At 38.6% G+C, this 18,897-nt stretch overlaps 1 protein-coding gene across 1 annotated transcript in view; it reads right to left on the bottom strand.

The window, feature by feature from the left end:
- FAM81B (family with sequence similarity 81 member B) overlaps nt 1-18,897 on the bottom strand; it is a 122,147-nt gene that overhangs the window by 29,821 nt on the left and 73,429 nt on the right. Inside the window, exon 6 of the mRNA XM_049868031.1 lies at nt 2,480-2,609. Within this exon, the coding sequence (XP_049723988.1) occupies nt 2,480-2,609 (130 nt within the window). The remainder of the gene's footprint in view (nt 1-2,479; nt 2,610-18,897) is intronic.

Raw genomic sequence — 18,897 nt, 5'->3', positions numbered from 1 at the left:
AGGAGGGACCAGTCCCTGGAGAAGGACAGCATGCTTGGTAGAGTAGAAGGTCAGCAAAAAAGAGAAAGACCCTCAATGAGATAGACTGACACAGTGGCTGCAACAACGGGCTCAAGCATAACAACGATTGTGAGGATGGCTCAGGACTGGGCAATGTATCGTTCTGTTGTACATAGAGTCACTATGATTTGAAACTGACTCAATGGCACCTAACAACATCAACAAACATATTGCTGGTGGGTGTGCAATATGGTAAAAGCCTTATGGAGAGCAATTTGGTAAGATCTGTCAGAATAACAAACACATGTACCCTTTCACCCAATAATCCCATGTCTGGTTGTTCATTGTACACATATCGCTATGCGTATACAAAATGACAAACGTGCAAAGTTATTCATTGTAGCATTGTTTGAGAGAGCGAAAACTTGGAATGTCCATCTATAAGAGACTGATAAAATGAATTACTATATAGTCGTACAGAGGAAGGGTATGCAGTACATACTGATATGCAAAGATTTCCAGGACATATTTGTCTAGTTAAAGGAAAAAAAGCAAAGTGTATAGCAATATATGTAATATGCTATCTTTTGTTTATTGAAGGGAAATGAGAACATGTATTTGCTTATTCCTGCATAAAGACGTATGGAAAAGATCCACAACAGATGAATAAAAATGATTACGTGTGAGGGGTATGAGAGAATATGATGGTGACAGGGATGGGGGTGAGAGTTCTCAGGGTATATTTTCTTGATGTAGTTTTGGGTTTTGAACCAAATTTATATATCACCTTAAAAAAAAAAAAAACTAAGCAGGGAGAGAACTATAGTCCAATTTCACCCTTTCATTTTTGAACTTAGGTACAAAATGAAATACTGAATTACCCAATGACTGTAAAGATTTCATTAGAGAAATATAAGACTGTTTCAGTCTTAGGAAATGTGTTTCCACAGCACATTAGAACACCAAAGAAGTAGAAAAACAAAAAACCCAAATCAAAGAACAACCAGTATGGTGACTTGGGTATGCACTGATGTCTAAAAGGCATTTGATAAAATTAAATGTTTAGTTCTGATAAAAATTAAGTAAAGAAGGAATCAATGGAAATGTCCTCAACATGATTAAAAATAATGTATATCAAACCAACAGTGAACATCAAATAATAGAGACATTCTTGGTATAATCCAGAACCAGACAGGCTGCCTTCTATGACCACTTTTATTTAACAGTGTTGTGGAAGTTCTGAGCAACCATGAGAAAAGAAAGTGATGGGGTTTTAAATCAGAAAACCAGAAATAAAATTGTCATAATTTGTTGTTGTTGTGATTAAACCCAAACCAAACCCACTGCCATGGAGTCGATTCTGACTCATTGCAACCCTATAGGACAGAGTATAACCTCTCCATAGGGTTTGCAAGGCTGTAATCTTTATGGAAGCAGACTGCCACATCTTTATCCCTCAGAGCAACTGGTGGGTTTGAACCATTGATCTTTCAGTTAGCAGCCAAGTACTTAACCATTGTGCCACCAGGGCTAGAGTACCTTGAAAAACTAAGAGAATCAACAACAACAACAACAACAAAATTCTTTTAGACTGATTAGATGGGTGGGCAGGAGGGTGGGCAAGGGAACCTGGGTGGAACTGGAGTAAATTGCCTCCCTGTCACACCGTCTGCTCTTGGGAGACTGGCTCCCACCACCAAATAAAAACAAAACTTCTTATCCCCCAGGTCCCAAAGGATCTCTGCTTTGCTGTGATCAAAATGACTTGAGAGAGGTGTTTGTTTAATGAAGGATATATGATGAAGTGGGGCAGAGAAGATTTTGCACTGGGCTCCATTTTAGTTAAACCATTGTCTGGGAGGATGAGAAAGAGGAGAAAGACATTTCAGGCAGAAAAGAGCCTGGAGAAGGTGGAGGATATGCAGTAAAAATACCTTGGTGTAAATGGGGAGTTCAGTTACTACTGGGCATAAAGGGTAAGTCTGGAAGCTAAGGGATGAGCTGAAGAGATAAGCAGGGGTCTAGTATGGAAAGCATTTAAAGCCAGGCCCAAATATGTGTATATTATTTTGTAGGAGACATAACCCATTGCAGGGTTTTAAGCAGTGATGTTAATGATCAATTCACCTTATGTTGGACCTTTAATAACAATTATTTCCATGGGAAATACTTTCGCTTATAATCCCTGTTTCTCCAGTCTTTGAAGGGAACCCAGAGAATAAGCAACTAATGGCAACGATGGAATCAAGTACCATATACTTAAATGTGTGGCTATGTTGGAACATAGGATGCACTTTTTAAATATTTGTTGATTGGACTGACCATTCTCATGGTGTATATGTATGAGCTGCCATATTTGAACCCTTTGAAAAACAGCTATTTAAAATAGTTATCACTTGAATAGGTATTTTGATAAGATATAATGATCTTACTTCTGGCAGTAATGCATAATTTAAGAGTTTCATCTGTTTTCAGTTACCTTCATATCCAAGTTCTTAGAAACAGTTCCCAGGGCAGACACAAGCTCTTGAATTGATTTCTCAGTCTGACGGTACTCATGCCTGATGAAGTGAATGTCTCCAGAAAGCTTTACAATGCTTGAATCACATCTAGTGGAAGATGAAAATTGATTGTGAGATCAATAACATGGACTCAGAACATTTTTAATACTACAGTAGAACCTGTATATTCATTTGATTTCAAACATTCTAAAGTTCTTTAAATAATGTGTTGTAGATGTAAGAAGATGTACAGGAATCTTGTTCTTCATTTTCCTCTTCCTGATGGGAGAGAAAACAAGTTGAATGATGATACATTGGCCCAAACCACAGCACCAAGGTTGGAAAAGTTTAGATAGGGACATTGGGATATATTAACAAAAGCTTTAAAGATTTTCAGTCTGATATATTTTCTCAGTCATAGGAGTTCCAATAGATTTTGACATTTTAGGAATACACCCTGCTGCCTTAAAAAAAAAAAAAAATACCCATTTCCATTGAGTTGACTCTGACTTATGGTGACCCTATAGTTGGCCAAAGTTGAAAACTTTCCTTTCCTATATAACTTTCTGAATTTCCCTTTGATTCTTTAGCCTCTTTCCTTGGACTCCAGAGAATCAGTCCTACCTTTGACTGGAAAAGATGTCCTAGCCCAACAAAGTCTTCTGATCCCTCCTCTCGGCACATAATCAAAATTCCTGTGCCTTGACTGATCTCAGCCAGGTGTTGTTTTATATTAGGGCAAAAACAATTCACACTAACATGTGAACAAAACTTGGCCCACAAGGTTGTTTTTAGTTTTTTTTACTCTTTTTTTTTTTGTGATTTAGATGAAGGTGTACAGAGCAAAATAGAACTCATTCAATAATTTACACACATTATTGTTTAGTGACATTGGTAGCCAACCCCATGACACTCTCCCCTCTAGACTTTGGGTTCTCCATTATCAGCTTTCCTGTCCCCTCCTGCCTTCTCATCCCTGCCCCCAGGCTAGTGTGCCCATTTAGTCTTGTTTATGGGCCTGTCTAATCTTTGGCTGAAAGGTGAAACTCAGCAGAGATTTTAGTACTTAGTTAAAAGGGTGTGCGGTAGCCATACACTCTTGAGGTTTCTCCAGCCTCTGTCAGACCAGTAAGTTTGGCCTTTTTCTGTGAGTTAGAGTTTTGTTCTACATTTTTCCTCAGCTCTTTCCAGGGCTTTTTATTATGATCCCTGTCAGAGCAGTTGGTGGTGGTAGCCCGGCATCTTCTAGTTGTGCTGGACTCAGTCTGGTGGAGCCTGTGGTAGTTGTGGTTCATTAGTCTTTTGGACAAATCTTTCGCTATGTCTTTGGTTTTCTTCATTCTCCCTTGCTCCAGATGGGGTGGGACCAGGGGAGTAACTTAGATGGCCCCTCACAAGCTTTTAAGACCCCAGATACTACTCGGTAAAGTAGGATGTAGAATATTTTATTTATAAATTATGTTATGCCAATTGAGCTAGATGTTCCCCAAGACCATGTTACCCACAGCCCTCAGCCCAGCAATTCAGTCCCTCAGGGAGTTTGGATGTATCTCTGAGGCTTCCATGACCTTGCCTTGGACAAGTTGTGCTGGCTTCCCCCGTATTGTGTACTGTCTTACCCTTCACCAAAGTTACCACTTATCTATTGTCTAGTGTTTTTCACTCCACACCCCTCCCTTCTCATCAAAGGTTGTTTCTTCTGTGTGTAAACCTTTTCATGAATATTTATAATAGAGGTTTCATACAGCATTTGATTGACTTATTTCACTTAACATAGTGCCCTCCAGATTCATCCATGTGGTTAGATGTTTCATAGATTCGTCATGTTCTTTATCATCGCATAGTGTTCCATTGTGTGTATGTACCATAGTTTTTTTATCCATTCATCTGTTGATGGGCACTTAGGTTGCTTCCATCTTTTTGCTACTGTGAATAATGCTGCAATGAACATGGGTGTGCATGTGTCTATACGTGTGACAACTTTTATTTCTCTAGGATATATTCCTAGCAATGGGATTGCTGGGTCATATGGTATTTCTATTTCTAGCTTTTTAAGGAAGGGCCATATCGTTTTCCAAAATGTTTGTACCATTTTGCATTCCCACCAGAAGTGCGTAAGAGTTCCAGTCTCCCCACAGCCTCTTCAACATTTGCTATTTTCTGTTTTTTTTTTTTTTTGAGTCATGGCAGTAACGTCAGGGTGAGGTGGTATCTTGGTGTAGCTTTGATTGCATTTCTCCAATGGCCAGTGATTGATCACAAGCATTTCCTCATGCGTCTGTTAGCTGCCTAAATGTCTTCTTTGGTGAAGTGTGTGTTCATATCCTGCGCCCATTTTTTAATTGGGTTATTTGTCTTTTTGTTGTAGAGTTGTTGAGTTTTCATATAGATTTTAGAGATTAGATCTTTATCTAATTTGTCATGGCCAAAAATTTTTCCAGTCTGTAGATTCTCTTTTTGCTCTTTTGGTGAGGTGTTTTGATGGGGGTAAGTGTTTAATTTTTAGAAGATCCCAGTTATCTAGCTTATCTTCTAGTATTTGCGTATTGTTAGTTATGCCGTGTCTTAGGGCCTCTAGCATTGACCCTTTTTTAATTCCATGATCTTTATAGTTTTTGGTTTTATATTCAGGTCTTTTATCCATTTTGAATTAGTTTTTGTGTATGGTGTGAGGCATGGGTCCTGTTTCATTTTTTTACAGATGGACACCCAGTTTTGCCGGCACTGTTTGTTAAAAAGACCATTTAATTGGCTTTGGGCCTTTGTGGAAGATCAGGTGACTGTTGGTGGATGAATTTACATCTGGATTCTCGATTCTGTTTCATTGGTCAATGTGTCTGTCACTGTACAAGTATCACGCTGTTTTGACTACCTTAGCTGTATTGTAGTTTCTGAGGTCAGGTAGTGCAAGTGCCCCTACTTTATTCTTCTTCAATAGTGCTTACTTATCCAGAGACTCTTTCCTTTCCATATATAGTTAACAATTAGTTTTCCCATTTTGTTAAAGAATGCTCTTGGTATTTGGATGGGGATTACATTGTATTTGTAGATCGCTTTGGGTAGAATTGACATTTTCACAATGTTGAGTCTACCTATCCATTTTCCATTTATGTAGGTCTCTTTTGGTTTCTTACAGTAGTGTTTTGTAGTTTTCTTTGTATAGGTCTTTTACATCCCTGGTTAGATTTATTCCTAAGTTTTTTTTTTAGGGGCTATTATAAATGGTATTGCTTTCCTGATTTCCTTTTCATAGTTCTCTTTACTGGTGTATAGGAAGCAAATTGATACTTGGATGTTTGTCTTGTATCCTGTTCCTCTGCTGAGTCTATTAGTTCCAGTAGTTATCTTGTGGAGTCTTTTGGGTTCTGTATGTATATAGCATCTTATCATCTGGAAATAGGATAGTTTTACTTCTTCCTTACCAATCTGAATGCCCTTTATTTATTTTTATTCTTGCCTTACTGCTCTAGCTAGGACTTCCAGCACAATGTTAAATAGGAAAAAAAAAAAAAAAGAGTGGTGATAAAAGGCATCCTTGTCTTGTTCCTGTTCTCAGAGGGAATGTTTTCAGCCTCTCTCTGCTAAGAATGCTGTTGGTTGTTGGTTTTGTATAGATACCCTTTAGTACATTGAGAAATTTTCCTTCTATACCTGTTTTATTGAGAGTTTTTATCCAGAACAGGTGTTGGACTTTGTTGAATGCTTTTTGTGTTGATTGAGATGACGATGTGATTCTTTTCTGTTGTTTTATTTTCGTGGTGGGTTATATTGATTGATTTTCTAATGCTGTATCGTGCTTGCATACCTAGTATGAATCCCACTGGTTCATGGTGTATTATTTTTCTGATATGATGCTGAATTCTATTGACTTGAATTTTGTTGAGAATTTTTGCTTCTATATTCATAAGAATTATTGATCTGTAGTTTTGTTTTTTTGTGGTGTCTTTGCCTAGTTTTGGTATCAGGGTTATGCTGGCTTCATAGAATGAATTCAGAAGTATCCTTTCCTTTTCTATATTTTGAAACACTTTGAGTATTACTGGTGTAATCTGTTCTCTGTTTCGTAGAATTCTCCAGTGAAGCCATTTGGGCCAGGGCTTTTTTTTTGTTGGGAGCTTTTTTTTTTTTTTTTAAATTACCTTTTCAATCTCTTCTCTTGCTATGGGTCTGTTCAGATTTTCTACCTCAGTTTGTATAGGTTGTATGTTTCTGGAAATTTGTCCATTTCCTCTAGGCTTTCAAATTGGTTGTGGTATAGCTTTTCATAGTACTCTGTTATGATCCTTTTTATGTCAGCTGGGTGTGTTGTGATGTTCCCCCATTTCATTTCTTTTTTTTTTTTTTTTAATAACTTTTATTAAGCTTCAAGTGAACGTTTACAAATCCAATCAGTCTGTCACATATAAGTTTACATACATCTCACTCCCTACTCCCACTTGCTCTCCACCTCTTGAGTCAGCCCTTTCAGTCTCTCCTTTCTTGACAATTTTGCCGGCTTCCCTCTCTCTCTATCCTCCCATCCCCCCTCCAGACAAGAGTTGCCAACACATTCTCAAGTGTCCACCTGATATAATTAGCTCACTCTTCATCAGCGTCTCTCTCCCACCCGCTGACCAGTCCCTTTCATTTCTGATGAGTTGTCTTCGGGGATGGTTCCTGTCCTGTGTCAACTGAAGGTCTGGGGAGCATGGCCGCCGGGATTCCTCTAGTCTCAGTCAGACCATTAAGTTTGGTCTTTTTATGAGAATTTGGGGTCTGTATCCCACTGATCTCCTGCTCCCTCAGGGGTCCTCTGCTGTGCTCCCTGTCAGGGCAGTCATCGATTATGGCCGGGCACCAACTAGTTCTTCTGGTCTCAGGATGATGTAGGTCTCTGGTTCATGTGGCCCTTTCTGTCTCTTGGGCTCTTAGTTGTCGTGTGTCCTTGGTGTTCTTCATTTTCCTTTGCTCCAAGTGGGTAGAGACCAATTGCTGCATCTTAGATGGCCGCTTGTTAGCATTTAAGACCCCAGAGGCCATATTTCAAAGTGGGATGCAGAATGATTTCATAATAGAATTATTTTGCCAATTGACTTAGAAGTCCCCGCAAACCATGTTCCCCAGACCCCCGCGCTTGCTCCGCTGACCTTTGAAGCATTCATTTTATCCCGGCAACTTCTTTGCTTTTGGTCCAGTCCAATTGAGCTGACCTTCCATGTATTGAGTGTTGTCTTTCCCTTCACCTAAAGCAGTTCTTATCTACTGATTAATCAATAAAAAACCCTCTCCCACCCTCCCTCCCTCCCCTCCTCGTAACCACAAAAGTATGTGTTCTTCTCAGGTTTACTATTTCTCAAGATCTTATAATAGTGGTCTTATACAATATTTGTCCTTTTGCCTCTGACTAATTTCGCTCAGCATAATGCCTTCTAGGTTCCTCCATGTTATGAAATGTTTCAGAGATTCATCACTGTTCTTTATCGATGCGTAGTATTGCATTGTGTGAATATACCACAATTTATTTACCCATTCATCCGTTGATGGACACCTTGGTTGCTTCCAACTTTTTGCTATTGTAAACAGAGCTGCAATAAACATGGGTGTGCATATATCTGTTTGTATGAAGGCTCTTGTATCTCTAGGGTATATTCCGAGGAGTGGGATTTCTGGGTTGTATGGTAGTTCTATTTCTAACTGTTTAAGATAACGCCAGATAGATTTCCAAAGTGGTTGTACCATTTTACATTCCCACCAGCAGTGTATGAGAGTTCCAATCTCTCCGCAGCCCCTCCAACATTTATTATTTTGTGTTTTTTGGATTAATGCCAGCCTTGCTGGTGTGAGATGGAATCTCATCGTAGTTTTAATTTGCATTTCTCTAATGGCTAATGATCGAGAGCATTTTCTCATGTATCTGTTTTCTGCCTGAATATCTTCTTTAGTGAAATGTGTGTTCATATCCTTTGCCCACTTCTTGATTGGGTTGTTTGTCTTTTTGTGGTTGAGTTTTGACAGAATCATGTAGATTTTAGAGATCAGGCGCTGGTCAGAGATGTCATAGCTGAAAATTCTTTCTCAGTCTGTAGGTGGTCTTTTCACTCTTTTGGAGAAGTCTTTAGATGAGCATAGGTGTTTGATTTTTAGGAGCTCCCAGTTATCGGGTTTCTCTTCATCATTTTTGGTAATGTTTTGTATTCTGTTTATACCTTGTATTAGGGCTCCTAGGGTTGTCCCAATTTTTTCTTCCATGATCTTTATTGTTTTAGTCTTTATGTTTAGGTCTTTGATCCACTTGGAGTAAGTTAGTTTTTGTGCATGGTGTAAGGTATGGGTCCTGTTTCATTTTTTTGCAAATGGATATCCAGTTATGCCAGCACCATTTGTTACAAAGGCTATCTTTTCCCCAATTAATTGACACTGGTCCTTTGTCAAATATCAGCTGCTCATACGTGGATGGATCTATGTCTGGGTTCTCAATTCTGTTCCATTGGTCTATGTGTCTGTTGTACCAATACCAGGCTGTTTGGACTACTGTGGCTGTATAATAGGTTCTGAAATCAGGTAAAGTGAGGCCTCCCACTTTCTTCTTCTTTTTCAGTAGTGCTTTGCTTATCTGGGGCTTCTTTCCCTTCCATATGAAATTGGTGATTTGTTTCTCTATCCCCTTAAAATATGACATTGGAATTTGGATCGGAAGTGCGTTAAATGTATAGATGGCTTTTGGTAGAATAGACATTTTTACTATGTTAAGTCTTCCTATCCATGAGCAAGGTATGTTTTTCCACTTAAGTATGTCCTTTTGAATTTCTTGTAGTAGAGCTTTGTAGTTTTCTTTGTATAGGTCTTTTACATTCTTGGTAAGATTTATTCCTAAGTATCTTATCTTCTTGGGGGCTACTGTGAATGGTATTGATTTGGTGATTCCCTCTTCGGTGTTCTTTTTGTTGATGTAGAGGAATCCAAGTGATTTTTGTATGTTTATTTTATAACCTGAGACTCTGCCAAACTCTTCTATTAGTTTCAGTAGTTTTCTGGAGGATTCCTTAGGGTTTTCTGTGTATATAATCGTGTCATCTGCAAATAGTGATAACTTTACTTCTTCCTTGCCAATCCGGATACCTTTTATTTCTTTGTCTAGCCTAATTGCCCTGGCTAAGACTTCCAACACGATGTTGAATAAGAGCGGTGATAAAGGGCATCCTTGTCTGGTTCCCGTTCTCAAGGGAAATGCTTTCAGGTTCTCTCCATTTAGAGTGATATTGGCTGTTGGCTTTGCATAGATGCCCTTTATTATGTTGAGGAATTTTCCTTCAATTCCTATTTTGGTAAGAGTTTTTATCATAAATGGGTGTTGGACTTTGTCAAATGCCTTTTCTGCATCAATTGATAAGATCATGTGGTTTTTGTCTTTTGTTTTATTTATGTGATGGATTACATTAATGGTTTTTCTGATATTAAACCAGCCTTGCATACCTGGTATAAATCCCACTTGATCAGGGTGAATTATTTTTTTGATGTGTTGTTGGATTCTATTGGCTAGAATTTTGTTGAGGATTTTTGCATCAATGTTCATGAGGGATATAGGTCTATAATTTTCTTTTTTTGCAATGTCTTTACCTGGTTTTGGTATCAGGGAGATGGTGGCTTCATAGAATGAATTGGGTAGTATTCCGTCATTTTCTATGCTTTGGAATACCTTTAGTAGTAGTGGTGTTAACTCTTCTCTGAAAGTTTGGTAGAACTCTGCAGTGAAGCCGTCCGGGCCAGGGCTTTTTTTTGTTGGGAGTTTTTTGATTACCATTTCAATGTCTTTTTTTGTTATGGGTCTATTTAGTTGTTCTACTTCTGAATGTGTTAGTTTAGGTAGGTAGTGTTTTTCCAAGAATTTATCCATTTCTTCTAGGTTTTCAAATTTGTTAGAGTACAATTTTTCGTAGTAATCTGAAATGATTCTTTTAATTTCATTTGGTTCTGTTGTGATGTGGTCCTTCTCGTTTCTTATTCGGGTTATTTGTTTCCTTTCCTGTATTTCTTTAGTCAGTCTAGCCAATGGTTTATCAATTTTGTTAATTTTTTCGAAGAACCAGCTTTTGGCTTTGTTAATTCTTTCAATTGTTTTTCTGTTCTCTAATTCATTTAGTTCAGCTCTAATTTTTATTATTTGTTTTCTTCTGGTGCCTGATGGATTCTTTTGTTGCTCACTTTCTATTTGTTCAAGTTGTAGGGACAGTTCTCTGATTTTGGCTCTTTCTTATTTTTGTATGTGTGCATTTATCGATATAAATTGGCCTCTGAGCACTGCTTCTGCTGTGTCCCAGAGGTTTTGATAGGAAGTATTTTCATTCTCGTTGCTTTCTAAGAATTTCCTTATTCCCTCCTTGATGTCTTCTATAACCCAGTCTTTTTTCAGGAGGGTATTGTTCATTTTCCAAGTATTTGATTTCTTTTCCCTAGTTTTTCTGTTATTGATCTCTAGTTTTATTGCCTTGTGGTCTGAGAAGATGCTTTGTAATATTTCGATGTTTTGGACTCTGCAAAGGTTTGTTTTATGACCTAATATGTGGTCTATTCTAGAGAATGTTCCATGTGCGCTAGAAAAAAAAGTATATTTTGCAGCAGTTGGGTGGAGAGTTCTGTATAAGTCAATGAGGTCAAGTTGGTTGATTGTTGTAATTAGATCTTCCGTGTCTCTGTTGAGCTTCTTACTGGATGTCCTGTCCTTCTCCGAAAGTGGTGTGTTGAAGTCTCCTACTATAATTGTGGAGGTATCTATCTTGCTTTTCAATTCTGTTAAAATTTGATTTATGTATCTTGCAGCCCTGTCATTGGGTGCATAAATATTTAATATGGTTATGTCTTCCTGATCAATTGTCCCTTTTATCATTATATAGTGTCCTTCTTTATCCTCTGTGGTGGATTTAAGTCTAAAGTCTATTTTGTCAGAAATTAATATTGCTACTCCTCTTCTTTTTTGCTTATTGTTTGCTTGATATACTTTTTTCCATCCTTTGAGTTTTAGTTTGTTTGTGTCTCTAAGTCTAAGGTGTGTCTCTTGTAGGCAGCATATAGATGGATCGTGTTTCTTTATCCAGTCTGTGACTCTCTGTCTCTTTATTGGTGCATTTAGTCCATTTACATTCAGGGTAATTATAGATAAATAAGTTTTTAGTGCTGTCATTTTGATGCCTTTTTATGTGTGTTGTTGACAATTTCATTTTTCCACATACTTTTTTGTGCTGAGACGTTTTTCTTAGTAAATTGTGAGATCCTCATTTTCATAGTGCTTGACTTTATGTTAGTTGAGTCGTTACGTTTTTCTCGGTTTTTATCTTGAGTTATAGAGTTATTATACCTTTTTGTGGTTACCTTATTATTTACCCCTATTTTTCTAAGTAAAAACCTAACTTGTATTGTTCTATATCGCCTTGTATCACTCTCCATATGGCAGTTCAATGCCTCCTGTATTTAGTCCCTCTTTTTGATTATTGTGATCTTTTACCTATTGACTTCCATGATTCCCTGTCATGTGTATTTTTTTTTAATTAATGTTAATTTGTTTGTTTTTGTGATTTCCCTATTTGAGTTGATATCAGGACGTTCTGTTTTGTGACCTTGTGTTGTGCTGATATCTGATATTATTGGTTCTCTGACCAAACAATATCCTTTAGTATTTCTTGTAGCTTTGGTTTGGTTTTTGCAAATTCTCTAAACTTGTGTTTGTCTGTAAATATCTTAATTTCGCCTTCATATTTCAGAAAGAGTTTTGCTGGATATATGATCCTTGGCTGGCAGTTTTTCTCCTTCAGTGCTCTGTATCTGTCGTCCCATTCCCTTCTTGCCTGCATGGTTTCTGCTGAGTAGTCAGAACATATTCTTATTGATTCTCCCTTGAAGGAAACCTTTCTTTTCTCCCTGGCTGCTTTTAAAATTTTCTGTTTATCTTTGGTTTTGGTGAGTTTGATGATAATATGTCTTGGTGTTTTTCTTTTTGGATCAGTCTTAAATGGGGTTCGATGAGCATCTTGGATAGATATCCTTTCGTCTTTCATGATGTCAGGGAAGTTTTCTGTCAGGAGTTCTTCAACTATTTTCTCTGTGTTTTCTGTCCCCCCTCCCTGTTCTGGGACTCCAATCACCCGCAGGTTATCCTTCTTGATAGAGTCCCACATAATTCTTAGGGTTTCTTCATTTTTTTTAATTCTTTTATCTGATTTTTTTTCAGCTATGTTGGTGTTGATTCCCTGGTTCTCCAGATGTCCCAGTCTGCATTCTAAGTGCTCGAGTCTGCTCCTCTGACTTCCTAGTGCATTGTCTAATTCTGTTATTTTATTGTTAATCTTTTGGATTTCTACATGTTGTCTCTCTATGGATTCTTGGAACTTATTAATTTTTCCAGTATGTTCTTGAATAATCTTTTTGAGTTCTTCAACAGTTTTATCAGTGTGTTCCTTGGCTTTTTCTGCAGTTATCTTAATTTCATTTGTGATATCACTAAGCATTCTGTAAATTAGTTTTTTATATTCTGTATCTGATAATTCCAAGATTGTATCTTCATTTGGGAAAGATTTTGATTCTTTTGTTTGGGGGGTTGGAGAAGCTGTCATGGTCTGCTTCTTTAAGTGGTTTGATATGGATTGTTGTCTCCGAGCCATCACTGGGAAACTAGTTTTTCCAGAAAATATGCTAAAAAAAAAACTGCAGTCAGATCCCTATCAGAGTTCTCCCTCTGGCTCAGGCTATTCAGATGTTAATGAAGCCGCCTGGGGAGGGTGGGGGAGGGAACAGAGAGATAGGAGAGTAGCACCTCAGAATATAGCCAGAGTTGCTTGTCTTGCTTGGAAAGACTATTATATCTGAGATTCCTGCGGGGCGCGTCGCCTAAGTGTGCTGGCTGTGTGGAGATTGCCCCCGGGGGGTCTGGCCGGCTGGAGTCACGGTCAGATCCTCCGCTTCCAGCCCCACGCCCAGCGTCAAGGCTCACCTACTGGGACGGTGCACTCTCGACTCCAAAATCAGTCGCTGCCTCCCGGGGACTTCTCGTCCCTCCAGCCGCGTGGCCGTGCCGCCTCAGAAAACCAGTTGGGCCTCCTCCCGGGGTTAGTTCAGGTGGGTGGAGCAGCTCCCCGTGCTTGTGCCGTGACCGAGTGTCCCGGCTGGGATGCTGTTCTCCCCGCTCCAATACCAGTCGCTGCCTCCCGGGAGTTCTCCTATCGGCTGCGTCCCACGCAGCCCGCACGACCCGGCTGGTCCCCTTCCCGGGGTTAGTTCAGGGGGGTGGAGCAACTCTCCGTGTTTATGCCGTACCTGCGTCCAGTCCAAATCCCGGCGGGACGGTTCCCTGGCTCGGACGGTGCTCTTTCTGCTCCAAGACCAGTCACTGCCTCCTGGGGACTTCTCCTACGGGCTGAGTCCCATGCTGCCCGTGGAACCGGCTGGTCCCCCTCCCGGGGTTAGTTCAGGGGGGTGGAGCAGGTCTCTGTGCTTGTGCCGTACCTGACTAGTACGCTGGCTCCAGGCTCTGGAAACAATCGCTGCTTCCCCGTATTAGTTCGTTCTCCTCCTCTAAATCTGTGTTTGTTGTTCAGGGTTTGTAGATTGTTATGTATGTGATCGATTCACTTGTTTTTCCGTGTCTTTGTTGTAAGAGGGATACGAGGTAGCGTCTGCCTAGTCCGCCATCTTGGCTCCGCCCCTCCCCATTTTCATTTCTTATTTTGGTAATCTGCGTCCTCTCCTGTTTTTCTTTTGTCAGTTTGGCCAATGATGTGTCAATTTTGTTGATCCTTTCAAAGAACTAACTTTTGATTTTATTGATTCTGTTGTTTTTCTATTCTCTATTTCATTTACTTCTGCTCTGATCTTTAATATTTCCTTTCATCTGGTGCCTGTGGGCTCTTTTGCTGTTCTCTTTCTATTTGTTCGAGATATAAAGCCAATGTTTTAATTTCGTCCCTTTCTTCTTTTTTCATGTGTTCACCTGTTGCTATAAACTGACCACTGAGCAATGCCTTTGCTTGTCCCAAAGGTTTTGGTATGATATGTTTTCATTCTCGTTTGATTCTAGGAATTTTTTGATTCTATCTTTGATTTCTTCTACTACCCAATGGTTTTTAAGCAAAGTGTTATTCAGTTTCCATACATTTGATTTTTTTCCCTTGTTCTTCTTGTTATTAACTTCTACTTTTATGGTTTTGCAATGAGAAGAGTTGCTTTGTATTATTTCAGTGTTTTGGATTTTGTTGAGGGTTGCTTAGTGGCCTAAGGTGTGGTCTATTCTGAAGAACATTCCATAGCATTGGAAAAGAATGTATACTTTGCAGCTGTTGGGAGGAGCGTTCTATTTATGTCTATGAAATCATGTTGCTTGATTGTGCCTTTTAGATCTTCTATATTTGTTGGAAATCCTGGTGGTGTAGTGGTTAAGTGCTATGGCTGCTAACCAAAGGGTCAGCCGTTTGAATCTGCCAGGCACTCCTTGGAAACTCTATGGGGCAGTTCTACTCTGTCCTATAGGGTTGCTATGAGTTGGAATTAACTCGATGGCAGTGGGTTTGGTTTTGGTTTATATCTTTGTGGAGTTTCTTTCCAGATGTTCTGTCCTTTACCAAGAGTGGTGTGTTGAAGTCTTCTACAGTTATTGTGGAACTGTCAGTTTCTCTTTTCAGTGCTCTGTTAGAGTGTGTTTTATGTATTTTGGAACGCTGTCACTGGGTACGTAGATATTTACTATGGTTATATCCTCATGGTGGATTGTCCCTTTAGTCCTTATGCAATATCCTTCTTTACCTTTTATGCTGGATTTGGTTTTAAAGTCTATTTTGTCTGAGATCAGTTTTGCCTCTCTTGCTCTTTTTTGGTTATTGTTTGCTTGATATATTTTTTTTCCATCCTTTGATTTTTAATATATTTATATCTTTGTTTCTAAGGTGTGTCTCCTTTAGACAGTATATTGATGGTTCTTTTTTTTTTTTTTAATCCAGCCTGTCATTCTCTGTCTCTTTATGGGTACATTTAAGCCATTTATGTTCAGTGTGATTTATGATAGGCATGAGTTTATTACTGTCATTTTTTAGTGCTTTTTTTTTTGTGGTGCAGATATTTTCTTTGTTCCTCTTAGTCTTCTGTGCTGAATTCCTTTTGTTTTTGTATTTTCTTTTCATTTCTTTTGTTTTTGTAGATTTTGTGTTTCTTGAGACTTTATGTTTTTCTTTTTTATTTTGATGAGTAGATTTGTTAACTTTCTTTGCGGTTTCCTTGAGATTTACCCCTAACTTCCTAAGTTTGAACCAGCCTTTTATTACTTGATTTTGCCTTGACTTAGTCTCCATTTGGAATTTCTATACCTACACTGTTTATTCCCTCTTATGTTGTTCTGACTTTTTTTTTTTGTGATTTAAGTGAAAGAATCAAGGCAGTCTCTCATACAAAAATTTATAGACACCTTGTTGTATACTCCTAGTTGCTCTCCCCTCAGTGAGACAGCACACTCGTTCTCTCCACCCTCTATTTCTGTGTCCATTCAGCCAGCTTCTGTCCCCCTCTGTCTTCTCATCTTCCCTCCAGACAGGAGCTGCCCACACAGTCTCGTATCTACTTGAGCCAAGAAGCTCACTCCTCACCAGTATCATTTTCTATCCCATAGTCCAGTCCAATCCCTGTCTGAAGAGTTGACTTTGGGAATGGTTCCTGCCTTGGACTAACAGAAGGTCTGGGGACCATGACCTCCAGTGTCCTTCTAGTTTCAGTCAGACCATTAAGTCTGGTCTTTGTACAAGAATTTGAGGTCTGCATCCCACTGCTCTCCTGTTCCCTCAGGGGTTCTCTGTTGTGTTCTGTCAGGGCAGTCATCAGCTGTGTCTGGGCACCATCTAGTTCTTCTGGTCTCAGGCTGATGTAGTCTCTGGTTTATGTGGTCCTTTCTGTCTCTTGGGCTCATAATTACCTTGTGTCTTTGATGTTCTTCATTATCCTTTGCTCCAGGTAGGTTGAGACCAATTGATGCATCTTAGACGGCCGCTTGTTAGCATTTAAGGTCTGAGACACCACTCTCCAAAGTGGGATGCATAATGTTTTAATTATACCAATTGACCTAGATGTCCCCTGAAACCATGGTCCCTAGACCCCTGCCCCTGCTACCCTGGCCTTCGAAGCATTCGGTTTATTCAGGAAACTTCTTTGCTTATAGTTTAGTCCAGTTGTGTTGACCTCTTCTGTATTGTGTGTTCACTACTAAAATAGTGAATTTTTCCAAATTCACTAACTATAGATAGTAGATAAGAACTATTTTAGGTGTTATGGGTTTCTGGGAGTTAATGAATATGCCTTCCTCCCTCCCCACTCTCCTAACCATCAAAGAATATTTTCTTCTGTGTTTAAACTATTTCTTGAGTTCTTATAATCGTGGTCTCATACAATTTTTGTCCTTTTGCAACTGACTGATTCCACTCAGCATAATGCCTTCCAGATTCCTCCATGTTATGAAATATTTCACGGATTCATCATTGTTCTTTACTGATGTGTAGTATTCCATTGTGTGAGTATACCATAATTCATTTATCCATTGATGGGCACTTTGGTTGCTTCCATCTTTTTGCTATTGTAAACAGTGCTGCCATGAACATGGGTGTGCATATATCTGTTCATGTAAAGGCTCTTATTTTTCTAGAATATATTCCAAGGAGTGGAATTTCTGATTTTTTTTTTTTTATGGTAGTTCTATTTCTAGCTTTTTAAGGAAGGTCCAAATCAGTTTCCAAAGTGGCTGCACCATTTTACATTCCTAGCAGCAGGGTATAAGTGTTCCAGTCTCTCCACAACCTCTCCACCATTTATTATTTTGTGTTTTTTGGATTAACGCCGACCTTGTTGGAGTGAGATAGAATCTCATTGTACTTTTGATTTTCATTTCTCTAATGGCTGATGATCGTGAGCATTACTCATGTATCTGTTAGCTACTTGAACGTCTTCTTTAGTGAAGTGTCTGTTCATATTCTTTGCCCATTTTTTAATTGGGAGTATTCCATCCTTTTCTATTCTATGAAATACCTTTAGTAGTGTTGGTGTTAACTCTTCTCTGAAAGTTTGGTAGAACTCTGCAGTGATGTTGTCAGGGCCAGGGCTTTTTTTTTTTTTTTTTGTCGTTGTTGGAAGTTTTTTGATTACCTTTTCAATCTTTTCTTTTGTCATGGGTCTATTTTAGTTGTTCTACCTCTGTTTGTGTTAGTTTAGGTAGGTAATGTGTTTCTAGAAATTCATTCATTTCTTCTCGGTTTTCAAATTTGTTAGAGTACAATTTTTCATAGTAATCCGAGATGATTCTTTTAATTTCAGTTGGGTCTGTTGTGATATCGCCCATCTCATTTCTTATTCACTTCTTTGCTTCCTCTCCTGTTTTTCTTTTGTCAGTTTGGCCAATGGTTTATCAATTTTGCTAATTTTTTCAAAGAATCAGCTTTTGGTGGTGGTAACTCTTTCAATTGTTTTTCTGCTCTTTATTTCATTTAATTTTGCTCTAATTTTTTTTTATTTGCTTTCTTATGGTGACTGAGGGTTTCTATTGTTTCTCTCTTTCTATTTGTTCAAGTTGTAGGGATAATTCTTTGATTTTGGCCCTTTCTTCTTTTTGTATGTGTGCATTTATTAATATAAATTGACCTCTGAGCACTATTTTCGCTGTGTCCCAAAGGCTCTGATAGGAAGTGTTTTCATTCTCTTTAGATTCTGTGAATTTCTTTACTCCATCCTTGATGTCTTCTAGAACCCAGTCGTTTCAGAGCAAAGTATTCAGTTTCCAAGTGTTTGATTTCTTTTCCATGCTTTTTGTGTTATGGATTTCTACTTTTATGGCCTTACGGTCAGAGAAGATGCTTTGTAATATTTTGATGTTTTGCATTCTATTAAGTCTTGCTTTGTGACCTAATATCTAGTTTATTCTAGAGGATGTTCTATGTGCGCTGGAAAAGTATATTTGGCTGCTGTTGGGTGGAATGTTCTGTGTATGTCTATGAGGCCAAGTTGGTTGATTGTGGCATTTAGATCTTCCATGTCTTTATTGAGCTTCTTTCTTGGTGTCCTATCCTTCACCAAAAGTGGTAGGCTGAAGTCTGTTACTATAATTGTGGAGCTGTCTATCTCACTTTTCAGTGCTGTTGGAGTTTGTTTTATGTATGCTGCAGCCCTGTCATTGGGTGAATAAATATTTAATATGGTTATGTCCTCGTGGTATATTGTCCCTTTAATCATTATATAGTGTCCTTCCTTATCCTTTGTGGTGAATTTAACTTTAAAGCCTATTTTGTCAGAAATGAAGACTGCCACTCCTGCTCTTTTTTGATTGTTGTTTGCTTGATATATTTCTTTCCATACTTTGAGTTTTAGTTTGTTTGTGTCTCTAAGTCTAAGGTGTGTCTCTTGTAGG

Source organism: Elephas maximus, chromosome 2, assembly GCF_024166365.1.
Source record: "Elephas maximus indicus isolate mEleMax1 chromosome 2, mEleMax1 primary haplotype, whole genome shotgun sequence".
In the NCBI taxonomy this organism is placed as follows: domain Eukaryota; kingdom Metazoa; phylum Chordata; class Mammalia; order Proboscidea; family Elephantidae; genus Elephas; species Elephas maximus.
The sequence above is the reverse complement of the archived record's forward strand: the minus strand, read 5'-3'. Positions and strand labels throughout refer to the sequence as shown.